Source organism: Colobus angolensis, unplaced genomic scaffold (genome assembly GCF_000951035.1).
Source record: "Colobus angolensis palliatus isolate OR3802 unplaced genomic scaffold, Cang.pa_1.0 Scaffold31, whole genome shotgun sequence".
Lineage (NCBI taxonomy): Eukaryota > Metazoa > Chordata > Mammalia > Primates > Cercopithecidae > Colobus > Colobus angolensis.
In genome coordinates this window covers 6,621,538-6,641,864 of record NW_012116377.1, presented here as the reverse complement: position 1 = coordinate 6,641,864, position 20,327 = coordinate 6,621,538, and the positions used below count along the sequence as shown (strand labels likewise).

Genomic DNA, 20,327 nt, shown 5'->3' with positions numbered 1-20,327 from the left:
AGGAATTCATGTTAAATTGTTTTTGATATGCAATACTACTATGGTTGTGTTTTAGAAATTAAAAGTCCTTATTTTTTAGAGCAACATATTGAAGCTATGTAGATGAAGAGATCTGTAAGAAACTTGGGTGGAGAAGGTGGAGGGTAGAGATGAAAGAAAATCTCTTTAGTGTCTAATTGTTGAAGCTTGCTGATGGCTATCTGGGGTTTTATTATATTCTTCTTTCTTGTGTTTAAATTTTTGCATAGTAAAAAGTTTTTTGAAATCCTTTGTCATATTGTCCCATAAAATTAATGTCATCTGGAGTGAATTCATATTTCAGTTACTGCTTTTATTGGTAGTCTTTTTAGAAATTCTATTTCTTCACATATTTGAGATTCAGTTTGTAGGTTCATTTGGAGTGGGAAGTTCAATATTTCTATTGTCACCTACACCTGCACCCCAGTGCGGGACCAGGTCTGATTTTGGCCTTCTGAGGCCTGTCTCCACAGTGGTCCTGGTGATATTGCAGAGCCAGGAACTGAGTGACTAGGTTCATTTGTCATCCAGGAGTGGGATCTGTAGCTTCCGGGCTTTCTAGGTTTAAGCAAACTGAAAACCCTGTCCCTCAGTGGAGGTCTTCAGAAGTTTTTTATATCAGCTTCTTATTTTAGGGAGATCCCTAGGCTGCAGGTCGCCAGCTTGGCTTCAGGGCCCCACTTGTGCAGAATGTGGTTTATTCTGACCCTGCATGATAAAGAGGGTTCCTGACTGCCTCTGCCTGCTCCAGACTTGGAGCCAGCAGGCCTGTGGCTTCAGCCCCACCCACTGCTTTGCATTTCTGTTTGGTATTGGACACTTTAATCTTGTTTTTGAACCTGTCTGTGTCTTTTTGGTCACCTGTTCTATAATTTATCTGCCAATGCTATGTGTTCGGAGTAGGGTAGAGGCATCAAAGTGTGAACTCACTGTGTTGTCTTGACTGGAGGAGGTCCTTGACCAAATCATGCAGATTCCTTCAATTCTCTATGCAAAGACTGTCATCTGCTGAGTACATGTTCATAATGGTGATATATTACCTTTATATTAGAGACAACATTCTTAATTCCAAAATTTTTCCCTGAACACTGTCTCAGAAATCTCCTTAGGGAAAATAGCAACCCGCTAACCCTACAAGTGAGTCTGTCTTATGGTCTCCCCAGCACATCTCTCTGAAATTATTTATCTGCACACACATTTGCATCTCCCACTGGGATCTAAGCTTCATGATAGCAGAGATTCTCTCTCTGGCTTCCTTGTTGTGCCCTCAGCCCTTTTACAGTTCTGTCTGTCACACAGAGGTGTCCTTCATGGTGTTCTGGTAAGTGATACACTCAGGCACTGAAGCCACAGTTGTGCTGCGTGCTGCGTGGCCTCTCATGAGTGCTAGGAAGCCACTATGAGACTGCGGGGCAACTGTGTGGAGTGGCAGGTACTGCCCAATGTGCTCTTCCATATGTCACAGCCAGGTCATTGAGTGTCTGCTCTGGGCCAGGCACTGACACTCAGGCATTTGTGTCATACTCAGTTTCTACAGCCATTTGTCGTGTCACCTCTTGTCCATTGTCAGTCATTGGGATTGCATTCTAAATCTCAGATGAGCAGAGCCGGTGGGCAGTGCTTTGTAGCAGATGAATTAGAGGCGGTGAGCTTGCCACCCTGGTGGCTTACTTGTGACGAAGCCAAGGTGTTGGGGATATGGTGCACATCGCAGAGTTTTCATTCAAGTGGGAGGCATAGCCTCATCCCTCTCCAAACAGTTCATTTCATTCTTAACTGCTGAATTGTGCTGCATTGGACATGAATAGAAAAGTAGGCCTTGATGTCCTCAATGTTTCTTCCTGTTTGTGTGAACAGTCTCTAGCCTAAGGAGGTGCTGATGGCTAGACATCTTCACCCAACACTTTAGTCCTGTGTCCCATTCCTCACATGGACATCCTGCTGGCACAGGCCCTGAAAGCTTCAGGATGAGCATTCTGGTAGCCTCGGCCCAGAGGAGGCATCACAGTGTCAGTGGGATGGTGGTGGACGGGTGGACTCACCTCCTTGTCTCTGCTGCTTCACTTAACTGTAGAGAATGGCAGCTGAAGAGCCTTATGATGGTTTTGCCTTCAGACGTCATCTTCCTGCTTGGCTGGGACTGCTGGTCAAAAAATGGCAGGTCCAGAGCCCTCAGAGACTTTCCTTTACTGGCTGCTTAATTGCATCAGACAAGCTTCTCCTCTGACTGCACCAGGGATTGGTAACAGTTAAGTGCTGGAGTGCTGAGAGGCCCAGCACAGATTAGCCGTGCTTGCATTCCTGGGACACAGCTTCAGCAGCACACTTTGAAAAGCCCTGCGAGAAATTCCTGGCATTTAGTCCCACTGTTTGTATTTAGCTTTTCTGAAGTGTTGGCATTCCAGAAGCCTTCCTGGCATTTTTAGATCCTCTGCAGCTGCCTGGGGATCCAGGTTATTACTTCTTCTCCCTGATACAGGTAAGGGGAAAACAGACAAGACAGCATCTTGCTCAGGCTTCCTAGAGACCAGTCAGTAATAGAGCTAGTGTTAGAACTTAACTCTCAGGGAGGGGTTCAGCCAGCCACCCAAGCCCACTGGCCTGGTGTGGCCCTTTCGCCTGAGTCTTTCTCCTGGTACTCTGCACTCAGGAGCACTGGTGAGTGGTCAGCTCTTATTACAAACTTATCTTGCTGGTTGTTCTGCAAGGTTCTGTGTCAGTAGGAGTAGCACTGCCAGGGAGATGGGCTTTCAAAAACTTGGGTTCATGTCTTACCCCATATTTTTGAGTGATTCAAACCCATGTGCTGATACCATAGTGTGGCTTAAAAGGAAAAAGCTCAGGACTTGGAAGTCATATGAACTTAGGTTCACAGTCTACCACTGGCTAGCTTGTGCTCTTGGGGGTAGTGAGGATTAATTAAGTGCCATCAGGAACTTAGCGGAGAACCTGAGCACACACAGCCCTAGCACAGGGGTAGACAGCAAGCAGATGGTGTTATTCCTCCATACAGTCACAAAAGGCAGTCCTGAGCTCCCAGGCCTCTGTGACTGTCTCCACCCTGACACTCAGTGTGGAGTTGTTCCACATTTGACCCGTGGAGGGTAGAAGGGGGCCCTAGGGCCTGGTCCTGGGAAGCCCCCGGAGACTTCGGGGACGTGAGTATCCCAGTGATGGGACTTACATCCCTGCCCTGCCATGTGCTGGTGACCCTTTATGGAGGCCTGTTGAGACCCTGCCCACTTCCGTTGGGGTTTCCGTTAACCTTCTGTACAGCTATGCGTCCCTTCCAGCTTTACACATCATACCTGAGGAAGCTGGAGGTCAGGAACTTGTTCAAGGTCGCCTAGCTAGTTAAGGGTGGGCTGGGTTCAACCTGAGGTCTGCCAGCCTCAGGTTGCTTGCCCTGGTAAGCTGAGCCCTCAGCCTAACTGGACCTGGAGGGAGAGCCCTTGGACCTATGCTCCAACAGGGACTCAGCCATCCCCATCAGGCGGGTGAGGGAGCAGCACCCCTCCAGCTGACTCTGTGCCTGTCTTCCTGCAGGCGTGGATCCCTGCTCCTTCCAACTGAGAGTATGAGGCTGTGGCATGGCATGGTTCCAAGCGTAAGGACACCAAGGCCAACACATAGCTGTGTGGCTCATGGCAGCACACCCAGCGGCCAGACACAACTACATTGACCAAAGTTCAGACCCCAGCTACTGTCTGAATGGCTATGAGCTTTTGAACAGCTACTTAGGCTCCCTGTTGTCATCTGGCTTCTCAGCTGTAGTGGGGGATCATGATGATCCCACCTGCCCTTTAGAAGTATGGTAAGGATCAAAGGAAATAACTGTGGGAGCACTGTGAACAGGACTCCCATAATCAATAAATGTTATTGTTTATCTGTGAAATGGCTATAGTAATTACTCACCTTGAAGGATTGTTGTGAAAATTAAGCACAATATATGTGAATGATCTGGCGTTTCATAAGGTTTTCAATTCATTATTGCTACTGTTCTCATTGTGAATGTGAGCAGAAATGTCCGTCACCTTCTCCCTGCAGCACCATTCCAGCACCATCACTGCTGGCTAACATGGGCTTTGTTCTCTTCCAAACAGGCCAGGGAGCTGGAGAGCAGAGAGGCAGAGCTAAGACGCCGTGACACCTTTTACAAGGAGCAGCTGGGGCGTATTGAGAGGAAGGTAAGACTCCTGCTTGGCTGTATTCCTTGGGGCTAGGTCCTAAAGGCATCTGACCAGAACACATCACCGTGATGGGGGGAGACAGGAGTCCGCAGGCCCAGTACCCATTCGCCCAATTGTCAGTCACTCCTTGGAGATGCCCTTCTGCATTCTGCAGCAGGCACCCAAATAGAGCCTTTCACCAAGTTGCATTCATGGAGATAATTGGTTTTTAATTGTCTCCCCACTGCCCCACCTTTTTTTTTGTTGAGTGTGGCTGGCTCTAGAGTAGTACAATTTTAGAAAAAAATTCACTTTCACCACAGGGCGGTGCTGAGTCCCGGTATACCTTTTCCACTTTAGTTAAGCTGCATTTGGTAAAAATAATAATAATAATGTGATGTCTTGCTATACAAATACATTAAAGTTGTATTATTGATTTTCTCCTGGGAGTTGGGAAGATCAAAGTGCACTACAGCTGCACACTCACTGCTTTTCTAAAGATAAGTCTTTGAAATGAATGAGGTTTAAAAACATCATCATGCCTTTAAAAAAGAAAAACAAAAACCCTACCACGACTCTTGAAAATTCATTTGGTAACTTGCTTATTTTTTGGTTTAATTTGTAGATCATGACAGATTTTTCAAAGAAATGGCTTAAGATGTGGGAGGGGATGGTTGGGAGGTTAAAAAAAAAAAATTGTTCCCCCTCATGCCTGAGACAGCATGCCAAGCAACCTGAGCCATCAGCTTATTGCAGGCAAATCTTCGCAAATCATTTGTCACGGTTTGGAGCTTTGAAATTGACAGTTTGCTTGAGGGGCCTGATTTCCACAGGGGTTTTCTCCTGTGCCATGCCACAGGGGAGCCTGGCAGAAACGTGGGTTTCTGGATTTCCAGGCCATGGGGAAAAGAGGCAGGTTCTTCCATGCCCCATCAACACCTGCTTGTCCACCTTTGCCGGTGTTTAGGCGCTGGCCAGAGTTGACATGCCGTGAACACAGAGTGCTGATGGTGATATCCCACGGTCTGAGGAACGGCAGTGCACCTCTGAGCCGCTTTCCAAGTGGCCCTTAACAAGCAAATCTTTCACAGAGCAGTCTCATGCACAGATTTGACTGTAGCTTATAATGACAAGGATTGTGATTTGAGATCCTAGAAAAGGGTAAAAAAAAATTCCACCAGCCATAGTTCTCATTATCACAGTTTCCCATATGTTCATAGGCACGGGGGTTTTTTTTGTTTGTGTTTTTGTTTTTTTATTTGTGCAATTCTTTGGTCTCCTTTGTGCTCCTCATGTTTCCCTCCCTGGGCTTGGCTGCTAGAGGCATGTGTACATGTCTGTTTCGGGTGGAAGGGAAAGAGCCTCGCAGCATTTTTGCCTCTCTAAAATACATTTTCCTTTTGTCATTCTCCTCTCTCATCTCTACCCTAGTTCTCTTCTTAGAAACCAAGTCTCTGCTTTGCTAAAGGAGAGGAAATTCTGGATGAGACTTCTTTCTCTTCATTAAATGAAGTCCAAACTCCTTACATATGCAGGTGTGGGCTTTTTAAAAATCGAGGTTTCCTAGATGATTGTGAAGAGTTATTAAATGCTTCCAGAAGGAGGTGCAAAAGCATGATCTCCTTTCTGACTCTTAAACACAGCATTTTGCTGGTGATAATAAAAAAAAGGAAAGTACCTCCAACATCTCAGGAAATGGAGATTGGTGCGGGAGATAGGAGGATTAAAGGGGAGCCAGGGGGAGAGGCAGAAAGGAGGCAGAAGAATGAGGCTTAATTGTATTAGTTTTGAAAAAGGTTTTCGATCTTCTCCATGGATAATTTTATTCCTGTAATGGCTGGGAAGATGGAAAACACAGCATCTGACAATCTTTTTTTATTAGCTGTTACTTTTACACAATTCCACTTTCATTTGTTGAATACTCGCAGACCTTGACATTTCCAGCTTCTGTACACACGGCTCCAGGACTTTCCAATCATCACATCCCTTTCCTTTTCCCCCCAATTTCCTTTAAGTTTAGAAATTGACAGTAAAAACCTGTTCAGAGGAAAGTTGGATAAGCTGCTGCATGATCCTTGACCACCCAAAACAGCTCAGAGTACAGTCCCGGGTGAGAGCAGGTTGAGATGGGGAGGCTGATACCTGTGGCTATTGGCCGAGTCGTGGTGTATCCAAGGGGCTGAGTGGAATCCTGCAGCCATCCACCCGTGGAAGCCGGTCAGCCTCCACCTTCTACCTGTTGAGACTGGCAGGTAAGGAAAGCCTGCACAAAATCCAGACTCATTTTCAAGGAGGGAGAGACTTCTGGACCTTTTTGTCTGCAGTATTTATTTCCTAGATGATTATTCTTAAGCATGGAAATCCCATTTTGTAGGGCTCCTGTACTTTATAATCTTTCTGAGTAATTGTTCCTCACAGCCACACTGCAAGATCTAAGTGAGCAATATTGTTTCCATTTCCCCATAGAAAGCAGTGAGGTGTTGACACAGACAGGGGCCTTGTGAGGGTCTTATGGCACGTGAAGAAGCAGCCTGGACATTGAGTATGGTGTAACTGATGGCGTGCGGGCACCAGAGCCCATGAGCCTTGGCTCCCACACAGCAATTCAGTCAGTGTGCCTCCTTTCAGCTCGGTTTCTCCGTCTGTAAAATGGAGATGCTAATGCTTTCTGCTGGTAGTTAATGGGAGGATTAAGGAAAGTAACGCCTGTAAAAGTGTTTGTGTGTGCTAGGCACCTGGCAAGTGCTGGCTCCTTCCCTGTTGCACTGCAGTACTGGGGGCTCTGTTTCATGTCACAGTGCTTCAGGTTTGGATTAATGGATGAGCATGTGTGCATGTACACGTATATGCATGCTGAGATGGATTTTTATCATTAATGGTGGCCTGACCCCAACACCAGCTCTCTGTGATGGGGAAGCCTTCTCTCTGGGCTGCATCAGACTTTTCTCTGATGGTCTTGCAGTATCCAGCAGACTGGGGCCATGCACTCCCCAGGTGTTTCCGCACATCTGACAGTGTCATAGAACAAGGTCTTTGTCCGTTTCTGTGGGCATCTTTGCACGGGACCCCTATTAACTTCAATAGGGATGGCACCATGTTTGAGAGCTTAAACAAGAGCCCCAGAGCCGGCAAATGAGACATAGGGTTTTATTTGCAGAAGAGTTACATACAGGGACAGTCCAGTGGCAGTGGGATGGACAGGAGAACCGCAAGGCCCCATGGCCGGCTGAGCAAGAGAACCACTACTCCCAAAGAGCATGTAGTTTCCATAGCATTTTCACTTAGCACTCTCCCTAACAGCTTCTACCTGGCAACCTTCATTTAAACCCAGGGGTGGCCAATCTTTTGGCTTCCTTAGGCCACCCTGGAAGAAATGTCTTGGACCACATAAAATACACTAACACTAATGATGGCTGATGAGCTAAAAAAAAAAAAAAAAAAAAAATCACAAAATCTTGTAATGTTTTAAGAAAGTTTATGACTTTGTGTTGGGCCACATTCAAAGCCTTCCTTGGCTGCATGCAACCTCTGGTCTATGGGTTGGACAAGCTTGATTTAACCCAAAACAAAGGGCCTCAATGCCCTGTACAGCTGTGTTCCATGGATTTTCACTTCACAAGGGCCAGAGATTCAGATGTTCCTTATAGATAAGGAATGGATCTCCGGGTTGGACATTCCCGGATTCCTTAGCTCAGAACTCCAAACACACATTCAGGTGCATCTGCCATACTGGCATATGGACCAGGAACGTGAGACCCTCGACTACCTATGCTGGCTTGAGTCATGGCCGCTGAACCCCTTGCCATCTTAGCTGTGCTACCACCACACACCTGGCTCCAGAGCCTTTGCTCAGCTGCCACTTTGTAATTTTCTGCAGGAAGCAAAAGAACCAGGAGTGGGATTCACCCACACCATGCCTGGATTCAGCTATTGTGGGGCTAAGGGAGGACTTGTGCCTCTTCAGAACCAGCACACTTTATTGTCTTCTAGTAGAAACCTCGGTGCTGGGTGGCCCTGAAGGAGACCCTGAGAGCCCATGGAGTTGACCACTTGGGGCTGGCCAAGGCCTTGTCTTCTGCAGTCAACCATGGAGCTGAGTAGGGTGGTAGGGATGAGTAGGCTTTGGGGTCCAGCAGACCTCAGTTTACTTCTGCCTCAATCATGTAAGCAGCCTTATGACCCTGAGCATGTCATTACATTCTCTAGCCTCAGTTTCCTTATCTTTGAAATGAGGATTTAGGACTAACCTGCCAGCTGTTTTGGGGTGAGTGGTAATTTGTGTGAAGCAACCATCAGAGTACCTGACCTCAGTATCCAGTCCTCTTTCATGTTATTTCTGTCCTCTTCCTCCTCTTTAATAAATGCCCAGCCTTCATTTACTCCACATCAATTTAAGTCTGCTAAATGCCAGGCACAGAGATGGCTCAGACAGCTGTGGCTCCTGCCTTATGAATCCCATAGTCAGGTTTGGGAGGGAAGGGAGATGCCGAGGATTAGGATGCCAGATGGGAGGATGCCCATATGCAGGCTTCCTGTGACTAGAGAACCTCTCAGCTCTGTAAAATGCTTCATCTCACTTTATCCAAAGTCAGCAGCTATGAAGTGGAGAAGGTCTTTTTCAGGGTTAGCGTCAAAAACCGAGCCAGGAAGAAAGGGAGAAACGTATTCTTCCTGGACTTTGTCTCCTTTCCCCAGGATTGAAGTCTTCCTCCCTGCACCTTTCAGATGCCTCCCTGCCCTGCCTCTGAGCAGTCAGCACTTTCCCCCATTGTACTCCCTGCTGCCAATCAAGTTTTCTTAAGAAAAGACCATCTTCTGATCCCGATAGCCCTGCAGTTTTCTCACTGACACTGCTCAATAGACGTGCCTATCCCAGGCACGCTGGTCTCTGCCTTGTCCCTTGGTGTGTAGGGAAACACAAGCTACACAAGGTATTTGGTGGAGGAATTAAATACAGGATTTCCACTTCACAAGAAAAGGTGTGGTCAGCAAACGTGAAAAAAGCTCATCCTCAGTACATATCAGGGAAATGCAAATTACAACCACAACATGATACTGTTACACACTTGGAAGAATGGCCAAAGTGGAAAAGACAGACAGCTCCAAGTGCTGACAAGGATGTGGTTTAACCTAAACTCCAAGAACCTAAACACCATTGGTGGGGTGTAAGTTGGCATAGCCACTGTGGAAGATCAATAGCCAGCATCTTTTAAAGCTGAACTTGGGTATGCCCCAGGACCCAGCATTCTGCACCCGGTGCAGATGTGCCCCCAGGTTCACCAGAAGAGAGACTGTAGAATGTCCATGGTAGTGTCATTCATGATAGTCCTGAAAATCAGGAGAGAGGCAAGTGCCAGTAGTATTCATGATAGAGCACTGCTGGCATGAAAGTGAGATGTCCACAGCTGCAGGTGCTGCTGCTGGAACTCCAGACACACTGCTGAGCAAAGGAGCCGGCTAAGGAAGAGGACCTGCAAACTGTGTGATTCCATCTACAGAAGGGGTGAAAGCAGCACAGCACATCTATGTTGTTAGCAACTGGGATAATGGTTACCCTGTGGGGGTAGCAGTGACTAGCAGGGGTCCTGTGGTGGGGAGGTAAGGCTTCCTTTCATGACCTTGGTGTTAGTTACAGGTGTGTTCAGTTGCTGAGAGTTCATCTGGCTGTGCTCTCAGGAAAGAGTCAGCGTGTGAGGCTTCATAAAAAGTGGGCTACAGCTGAGGAAGGCAGCCCAGCAGGGGTGCCCCATGGCCTCTGCTGCCCCTTGCTGCCAGGCACCCTCTTTGCTGGCCTGCAAGGCTCTGCTCAGGGCCTGCTTTCCAAATCCCAGGGACCTTACAGGCCTTGAACATCCTCTTCCAGGCCCTCCCAGGCCCATCTGTGTGTTTGTCTCACCTCCTTGTGCGACTGGAGGACAGACCAGTAGGGAGAGGCTACTTGCCTTATGGAGAGACACAGCTGGAATGCAGCAGGCCCGCTGCGAGCCCACATCTGTTTGCACCCAGCCCTCTGGGCTCTTGCTTCCTCTGAGTTCTGTAATTCTGAGTGCCTCCTCTTCTGACCGGGTTACTCCATATCCATTCAGTCTAGTAGAGTTGCTAAAACCCTGTGTCAGGTGCTGTGAGACCTGGGGCATGGGCACAGGATGGGGGCTGGGTGTGGAGCTACACCTCACTGGAGTGCCCCATAGGCACTGCAGAATCGCCTGCTGCTCCATCTTCTGTCCCCTGCTGAGGCTTGGGCCCTGTGCATATTCTAGCCCTTGCCACACTGTTTTGTTAGCGCCTGTGGCTGCTCTACATCTGCGAGCACACTCCTTGCTGGTCTGATTCATCAGGTGATTCATCGCCAAGAGCTGGGGATGCAGTGTCTGGCATAGAATAGGTGCACAGTAAATGTTTGCAGGAATAAAGAAGGGAACGTGTGTGTGTGCAATCAGGAAACAGTGACGCAGCGGGGTTCCAGAGGAGGAGGGAGCCTTTGCCCAGAAGTCTTCTCGGTGGGAGCTGTGTTTGGAGGGAGCAGGATGTCAGTGGGCTGCATGCAGGGCTGGTCATGGAGAAACTGGGGCTTCTGGCTGGAGAGCTTGGCCCCAGCGAGGTGCTCTGTGGGAAGGGAGGCCACAGGTGGTGCAGCTGGGAAAACAGGCTGGCCTGAGAAAGAATAATGGTGCCATTAAGAGAAAGAGAAAATTTAGGTGAGCTACTACACTTGGGGAAGGTTGTGAGTTTAATTCTAGGCATGCGCTTATGAGGAAGAGATGACCAGCAGATGATTGAGAAGTATCAGACAGGGAGTTCTGTGTCCTACAGAATGACAGTCACAATAATTTTGTGAGCATATGCTATGTGCCAGGCCCTCTTACACAAGTCATCGTGAATCCTTGCGGCAACCCTGTAAGGTAAATTATATTACACATGTTCTACAAATGCAAAAGCTGGGAAGCAGGCTGAAGCAGCTGTCAGAAGCCATGCATGTGGCTGATAGATGAAGTCAGATCCACGAGGCTCCAGAGCCCGCTCTCCCACCCCCACACGCTGCCTCCCACCGCCTCCCACATCAGTGAGTGGAGAAGAGTCCAGGAAGAATGTGGTTGGCAGTGCCAAATGCTGCCTGTCAGAGACACTGAGGACAAAGTGAGGCCTCGCTTGTACTGGCGTGAAGGCCCTGTGAGCTGTGTCAAGGGCACACGTCCTGCATTGTCATGGAGACTGAAGCTGGATTCCATGTAGGGTTCAGGTTCCCTGGCACTGGAGGAGGAGGAGGTCTCCAAACACGTGCTCAGTGAGGGGTGTGTCTCGTTGGTAGAGCTGCCACCTGCCTGCAGTCACTCTGATGTGGCCAGCAGGTACTTCTGCCAGTGAGAGAGGCCTACACTTTGTCAGGCCCAGAGTCTGCACCAGAGATTCAGAGCAGGGCCCCCTACAGTGAGGATGTGAGTGTGAGAGGCCTATAAAGAGAAGCTGCCAGAGCCTGGGGATTCAAAGGGAACTGCTAACAATGACCTGAAAACAATACATCAGGAAAGCTTCCCTGGGGGAAGAGGCCCACCTCCCACCGTCATGGGGAGCACTCTTTAACCTGCTGAGTGAGGGATCTGAGCCCAAGGGACTTTTGAAGAGTTTTGAATCAGAAAGTTTTTCATAAGGTTAGGCTGGAGAAGGGTACCGCCAACTGGTTAGCCCATTAACACCTTTTTTTAGTAATGGTACCACCATAAAAGTCAGTAATGGTACCACCACCTCCTTCTCCACCATCACCACCTCCTCCTCCACCACCATCACCACCTCCCCTTCCCCCTCCACCATCACTACCTCCCCCTCCTCCACCATCATCACTTCCTCCTCCTCAACCACCACCACCTCCTCCTCCTCCATCACCACCTCCCCCTCCTCCACCATCACCACCTCCTCCTCCACCACCACCACCACCTCCACCTCCACCATCACCACCTCCCCCTCCATCATCACCACCTCCCCCTCAACCATCACCACCTCCTCCACCCCCATCACCACCTTTCATCCCCATCACCACCTCCTTCACCACCATCACCTCCTTCTCCATCTCCTCCTCCTCCACCAGCACCCCCATCACCACCTCCTTCTCCACCACCATCACCTCCTCCCCCTCCACCGTCACCACCTCCCCCTCATCCATCATCCTCTCCACCATCACCTCCTTCTCCTCCATCTCCACCATCACCTCCTCCATCATCACCACCTCCTCCATCATCACCACCTTCTCCTCCACTTCCACCACCACCTCTTTCACTTCCACGACCACATCCTCCACCATGACCACTACCACCTCCTCCTCCACTACCACCACCTCATCCTCCTCCTCCTCCTCCACCACCACCTCATTCTCCTCATCCTCCTTCCCCACCTCCACCACCTCATCCTCCTCCTTCTCTTCCACCACCACCACCTCATCCTCCTCTGCCACCTCCACCTCCACCACATCCTTCTCCCCCTCCTCCTCCTTCATTACCACCTCCACCATCACTACTACACCACCACCTCATCCTCCTCCTCCTCTTCCTGCGCCTCCTCCACCACCTCCACCATCATCACTGCCACCACCTCCTCCACCATCATCTCCTCCTCTTCCTCCACCATCACCTCTTCCTCCTCCTCCACCATCATCTCCTCCTCCACCTCCATCATCACCACTACCACCACCACCTTCTCTTCCTCCACCACCACCACCACCACCACTACCTCCTACTTCATCACTACCTCCTCCTCCTCCTCCTTTTCCACCACCTCCACTTCTTCTCCTCCTCCACCACCATCTCCATTTCCACCAACTCTACCTTGACATCTGCGTTCAATTTTACCTCCTCTACTTGCAACCACCTCCATTACCAACTACACCTCTACCACTTCCACCTCTACTAACTGCTCCACCAAGCCCACTTCTGCCTCCACCACCGTCACCACCACCATCTCTGTCATCATCTCCACCTCTGCAGCCTCCACCACCACCACCACCACCACTGCCACCTCTACCCTCCACCACCAGCTTCATTTCCAGTACCTACACTTTAACCAACTCCATCACCAACTTCGCCTTCACCACTTCCACCTCTACTAACTGCTCCACCAAGCCCACTTCTGCCTCCACCACCGTCACCACCACCATCTCTGTCATCATCTCCACCTCTGCAGCCTCCACCACCACCACCACCACCACTGCCACCTCTACCCTCCACCACCAGCTTCATTTCCAGTACCTACACTTTAACCAACTCCATCACCAACTTCGCCTTCACCACCACCACCATCACCACCATCATTTCCACCATCCTCCATAACCTCCTCCTCCACGTTCACCTGCACTTCTGCAACCTCTGCTTTTCCCTCTTCCTCCACCACCTCCACACCTTCACTGCCACCACCATTTTGATTGCTGCTGCCCCCTCTCCCACCGCTACTACTATTATCACCTCCTTCACTGCCCCCACTTCCATTACCACCACATATTACCCTCTTCCCTGAGTCTACTCTGCGTACTGCTTCTGGTATGTTTGCTAAAAATATGTTTCTTTACCTCAGTCTCCTCTCCTACTTTGCAGAAATCCTCTCATATGTCACACTAATCTCTGAGGTGAGGGGAAGCAGAAACTGCAACCTCTCTTGCACACTAGAGAGGCTGTGGCCCTCCTGGGCCTTGCAGCCAGGCTTCTCTGGGGTAGATGTCTGAGCCAGGAACCCTGCTGAACCGACTGCACACCTGCACTTTGCTAAGTACAGTGCCCAAGACCTGCCAGTTTGGTTTCCTGATGGTGGGGTTGGGGAATGTGGCGAGAATCACAATGAAAATGAGGACACAGAGAGGTTAAGAGTTGGCCTGAGCTGTTCAACCTCAGAGCCAAGATTTAATCAGGGCTTTCAGACTCTACATCTGTAAAAGAGGAATCATAGTAGTTCTGATCTCCTAAGGTGGTTTTGAGAATTAAATGAATTAATACAGTATTGCTAACAGACTATACCTCTCTGTTTCCAAAGCTGGTTTTCTTGGTGCCCAGTAGTTAACATTTATTGAGTGGTCCCACTTGCAAAGCAGTAGTCAAGCACTTCACCTGCACTGACTCCTTTGACCTTCACAGGGACCCAGTGAGCTGATTGATAACAGTAATCACTGACTTTGCCTGACTCTTTGCTGCAAAAATGCCTGATGCGTCCTGAGTATGTCACAGGTACTAATTTGTTACAGCCTTGAACACTCCTGTGAGGAAGGGACTCCTGTCATTCCCATTTTACAGATAAAGAAACAGGTCTGGAAATCTGTACCAGTTGTCGCATGAATGACTTGCTGCCCGTAGACCTTGGCAGGCTAAATTCAGGGGATCACTTATTCACCAGTTGACTGTACTGGGCCAGCCACTCAGAGGATTGTTTGAGTCAGTATTAAATTACCTGCAATGATCTTTACCCTAAGTGGAACAGTGCACCGAGCCTTTCTTTCCCTGTCCCCCAGACTTTTTGCTACATTTGCTCGTCTCTCTGCCTTTTTTCTTTTGTTCTTAAGTACTTTCAAGCAAACCCCAGTGACCGTGAAGTTTCCCCCTACATACTTCAATATGCATCTCTAAAAACTGTGGGCATTTTCTTACATAACTATAATGTTATTTTCTTGCCTCAGAGAATTGACATTAGTTTCTCTGATTTTCTCAAAAATATTATCTTCCAGGAGTTTTGTTTTTTTGTTTTTGGTGTAAGTCAGGATCCACCAGAGCCACTGTGCTGCAGTGAGTTCTTAGGCATTTTGCCTGTTGTCTCCTACAGCAGACCCCAGCCTGGATTTCATGCCAGTGCCTTGTTGCATACACTTAGGTTCCTATTCTCCTGTTCTCTTTCCCTGGTCCAGAGAAGTAAAGGTCAGTGCTGCAGGAAAAGCCAAATATATACCTTTCGGGAGAGCTGAAATTGTCATGCAAGGCCAAGGGGTAATCTCATGGTTAAGTTGATGTTCACCGCTGCTGATTTATGTCATTTCCTCCATTATTGTTGCCGGGGTCATTTTAAGCACAGGCTGAATCAGTACCTCATCTTGAAGTGATTCCTACACCATAGCTGGCAGCAGCTACATGAATATGCAGCATTTCCTGCTCCAGTGTTATTGTATGTTGGTTTTTTCCCCTAGCACATTAAGCCTGCTAAATAGGTACTTATGGGTTGAAGAGCCAGAAGTGCCTGTCCATCATGTGTGTGGGTTACCACCTATCCCTGCTGGAAAAGACTGTTAAACAGATAATTTTAATGAAATGGGTACTCTAAGGCCTTTTCCTTTCCTTCCTTTGTCAGCTCTTCCCTGTCCAGCCTTGATCAGCTCGTTTGACCAGTAGAACCCCCTTGGTATTTTTCTTTGCCCCTTGGCCCTTGGGGAGGGGGGCATGCTGAGAAAGGCAATCTGATATTAGCCATTGGCCTCTGCTGGGGCTGGCTATAAAACATGCTTGTGCCACCCCCACTCCACTGGTGACCGAGTCCTGCCCACATCATTGAGCTAATGTCTCCCACGCTGTCTCTGTCCTCCCTCCATGATGGTGGCTCCTTGCTAATCTCTCATTTGAACTGAAGCTAAAACCTCCTCCACCTATGATCTGGCATCCACCTGTTGCCGGAAGACTCTATCTAGAGTTCATCAGTGGCTCTCACTGCATTCAGGAGAGAGCTGAGATTCCTTAGCTCTGCCTGCAGGGCTCTGTGATCTGGGCCCTGCCTGTGGCTCCAGGCCCTATTCCAGTCATACCTGGCATGCTGTCCAGCAGCATCATCTGTCCCTGGAGAGTAAGGTCACCTGGCAAGCCCTGCCTACCTTGGAAGCCTTTTCTGACCACTTCCCGTTGCCCCTTCTTTGTAGGGCTGCCACATGTGGTGGCATAACCTAACACACTTTCCCCCTACAGAGTCCAGTTCAGGTCCTGGTCAACACCTGACAAACATACAGCAACTCTGCAGTCAGGACATATTGCATCAGAGACCAGCCAGTGGCAGAGCCTGGGCTGAGGTGGATGGACGTAGATGGAGCTCCTCTCTGAGTGTAACTGAGTATTGCTTGGTGCCAGCAGGGGAGCCAGGCCCTCTCAATCCTAAAAACTCTGCCCTGGTACTTGTGTCGTGGGAATTACCCAACCATCTGCTTGGAGCTTACCCAGCAATGGAGCAGCATTGCTTTTTTTGAAAAGAAAAAAAAAATTGCTTATACTTGTCTTAGGTAACACATGTTCATGTAGGAAAAAAAACAAACAATGCAGATAATCCCAAAGAATAAGATGAAATTGACCAAATCAGTTCACCTAGAGAGGTAACCATTGTAAATCTCTTGGTGTATACATGCCTAGACTGGCTTCTGCTATGGTAATATTTGTAATGTTATAATATTTGCAAAAATGGAATTGTAACTGTACATGCCATTTGGTAACCTTTTAAAAACGCAGTCTAGTTTGAACCCTCTTTCCGCATCAAATCTATGTGGATGTACCATAATTTACTCCACCAGTCCCCTATAATTGTGCTGTTAAGTTACTTTAGGCTTTTCCTATTAGGAAAAAACTAGATTACTTTGAAAAACTTTCTAGCTGCCTGAACTTGTTTTCTTAAGAGAAATAGATGAAGAATTGTGGTTTACTAGGCTGTAGACCCTGCACATCATAAGGCTTTTGGTTGCCAGATTGCCTTGTAGAGGGGCTGTAGCAGCTCTCACTCCACCAGTGGCGTGTGACAGTGCCAGTCTCGTGAGCTTTCATCAGCATTGGGTTGTTTCCTTTTCACTTTTTAAGTTAATTACTCATATAATGCACATTTCCAAAAAGTTAAAAAAAACACTGTGAAAGCATGCAAAGTATGGCTCCTAATCTCCAGAACTAACTACTGGTGTGTATTCTTCCGTACATTTTAAGTAACGTTGTTTGTGTAAATAATGCAAACGTAGTTTGTTTTAACAAATAGGCTCACAGTTTATTATTTCATAGGTTAATTTTGTAACTTGCACACAACAGTACATCTGGGGCAATTTTGCATATCAAGTCTCTGCACACCAGTCTCCTTTTTTTTTGATGACTGTGTGATAGGGATTACCATTATTTAATCATTTCCTGTGGATGGACATTTACGATTATTTTTATCTTTTACAATTAATTTCAATGGATACATCCAAACTTCTCTTCAAAAATATGTACCAACAAAAAGTGTTTCAGAGTTCCTTGGCCCATACCTATACCATCACAGCATGGTGATGGCACAAAATTTTGCATATCATTATTAATATGGCTGAGCATCTTTTCATAAGTGTATTGGGCCTTTATATTTCTTCTTTTGAGACTTGCTGCTAAATATCATTTGGCTAGTTTTCTGTTAGGCAGTTTGTCTTTTTCTAATTAATTTATAGGACTTCTTTGTATAATGTGAATTATTAACCTCTAGTTATTTATTGTTACTCTGTTTTCCTGATCTGTTGGTTTAATTTTATAGATACTACTTTTGGCATTTAGATATTTAAAATCTGTGTAATTTATTATAATTTAAAAGCTCCCCCTTCCCTATTTTCGTCATTTTTTAAGTTCGTCAATTTGATGGACAAAAAATTGTGTTTTGGATCTGTACTTATTTATTACTAATAAAGCAATCACATTTGTTGCTTTCTGAAATCCTGTTTTATTCATTCTAATCATTGTTGGAATCTCCCCTGTCAGAAAGCACTTTCAAGATGTTTTCCGGTTGTCTTCCCAGCTGGCAATGGCTTAGCTGCTGACTAGAAGCTCCCAGGTTAGAAAAGCATGGGCTTTGGGTTCATCCCTAGGTCAGACTCCTGTCCTCAGCACTTGCTAACTGCATTAGTTAACTTTCCTGAGCCTCAATTCCTCATTTTTAATGGACCTTACTGGAGTGTTGCTAAGGGTTCCCTGAGATAATATATGAACATGGCTACTAGAATGTATAGAGAGATACTCAGTCACTTCTTCCTCCTGAGGTGGTTCCTCTCATTAGTGGACACATGTAGTTGTTCTTTATGTTGGATTAAGCTCCGTGTTCCAGTATAGAATTAGGACCCGTTGCTTCTACTCCCACCCCGCGGAGTCACTGTGGCTGTTACAGAGCCACACAGCACCTACCTGCAGCCTCCTGTATGTGTGGAGTTTGGGGAGTTAATAGCTGACTTCGGTTTTTTTCCTGTAAACTGCTGTCCCAGTTCTTCCAGGCACTCTTTGCAAGAAGTGATCCGATACTTCTCCTTTTGGTTTTGTCTCCATCCTTCATGTCCTGGTGCCTGGGTGGGGCTGGATGGCGCTGTGCTATGCCTGCTTGTGAGGGGCTGTCTTCTACAGCGCATCCTGGGGCTTCCAGTCCTCAGCACAGCTCCCTCGGGCCACCTTAGCGTGCACACTGGGAAGCCACACTCCCACATTCTGCATATGGCTAGTGTTTTTGGACTTGAGCACAGGGACTTCACAATGCCTGTTAATTTTCATCACTTAGAATAGACAAAAGGTGACGACGTAGGTCTGGCCTGACCTCTTCTCCAGCAGCCTGGGCTGGGCTGGCTTCTGGGGGCTGCATTTCTGGACCATAAAGTTCTGCCAGGGATCTATGTCCAGTTCACCAATCTGTAGTTTGCAAAGCATCTGCCTTCTCTCCCCTTTGCTGAATTGGACATTGTCTTGTCTTGGGCATCTTCCCATTTTGTCTGAATTCTCGAGAGTGCCTGCAGCGAGCAAGTCTCTTTAGTGAGTGAATTCTGCGCTGAGCTGTGATTCATCTGGGTCAGAAGATTTGGATTCATTTAGTGTGACTAGATGTTCTCTCACAATCTCTTCCCTGACATGCGTTCCAATTCCCTCATATCAGCATTTGATTCACCCTTTTCAGTCTGAAGATTGTTCTCCTTGATAGAAAATGGGAGTTTAGTAGCTCTTTCTCTCTATCATCTGTTAACTGAACACCTTTCACCCCAATATGGGCCTATCCCTTCTTCTTTCTATCACTCCTAATCCAATTTTAAAAGCCCTTTCTTGGTCCTTAACGTTTTCCAAAAGGATCAGCATGTCTGCACCTCAGCTCTCCTGATCCCATTCTTACAGGCCTGGGCCACTCGGTCTTGTTCCTGGTTGGTTCCCTGCCCTTCCTGCACTGTTAGGCATGGGTGCTTCTACGAAAGCTTCCTCCGCAGCCACATTGAGGCCCTTAGGTCAGGTATTCTCAGGGGTTTCACTCCTAGAAGCACATGATAGAAACCACCTCTGTGTTCATCAAATTGTAGGTCTCCCTCTCCCCAGGATGACGTGTTCCTTCAGGAGAGCCCTGTCCCCACCCTATGAGTAGCGAGCCTGGCAAGGTCATGATTTTTAGGGTCGTTGGAGCTGAGGACAGCTTATGCTTTTCCCCGTTTTTGTTTTGTTTTGTTTTGTTTTTGAGACAGAGTCTTGCTCTGTCGCCCAGGCTGGAGTGCAGTGGCATGATCTTGGCTCACTGCAACCTCTGCCTCCCAGGTTCAGCCATTCTCCTGCCTCAACCTCCTGAGTAGCTGGGACTACAGACACGTGCCACCACACCTGGCTAATGTTTCGTATTTTTAGTAGAGATGGGGTTTCACCGTGTTAGCCAGGATGGTCTCAATCTCCTGACCTCATGATCCGCCTGCCTCGGCCTGCCAAAGTGCTGGGATTACAGGCCTGAACCACTGTGCCTGGCCTCCTCTTCCCCTTTTAAAGATCATCCATCATTGTATTTCTCAGAAATTTGTTTTTAAAGACTCTTATCTCTCTTATGTCTTCCCCTTATAGTATGGTGGCTCTCAACCAGAGGTGCTTTTGCCTTTCAAGGGCCATTTGGCAACATCTGGACACATATTTGGTTGTCATGACTGAGGGAAGGATGCTGTTGACATCTACCTACTGGGTAAGGGCCTGGGATGCAGCTCTCCACCCTACAGTGCCCAGGACAGCCCCTCACAGCAAGGAATTAGCACAAAATGTTGACAGTGCCTGGTACCATGTGGCACCAGCCTATAGACTCAGCTTCTTGGGAGGCTGACATGGGAGGATTGCTTAAGCTCAGGCATTTGAGTCTAGCCTGAGCAACATTGTGAGACTCTGCTCTATTTTTTTATAAGTGCCAAGATGAAGAGATCCTGTT

General features: G+C 47.8%; 1 protein-coding gene across 2 annotated transcripts in view; it reads left to right on the top strand.

The window, feature by feature from the left end:
* Positions 1 to 20,327, top strand: part of CHCHD6 (coiled-coil-helix-coiled-coil-helix domain containing 6) — a 253,556-nt gene that overhangs the window by 143,586 nt on the left and 89,643 nt on the right. For both annotated transcript variants that reach the window (XM_011950742.1, XM_011950743.1), the window contains exon 5: positions 4,122 to 4,205. In XM_011950742.1, the coding sequence (XP_011806132.1) occupies positions 4,122 to 4,205 (84 nt within the window). The remainder of the gene's footprint in view (positions 1 to 4,121; positions 4,206 to 20,327) is intronic.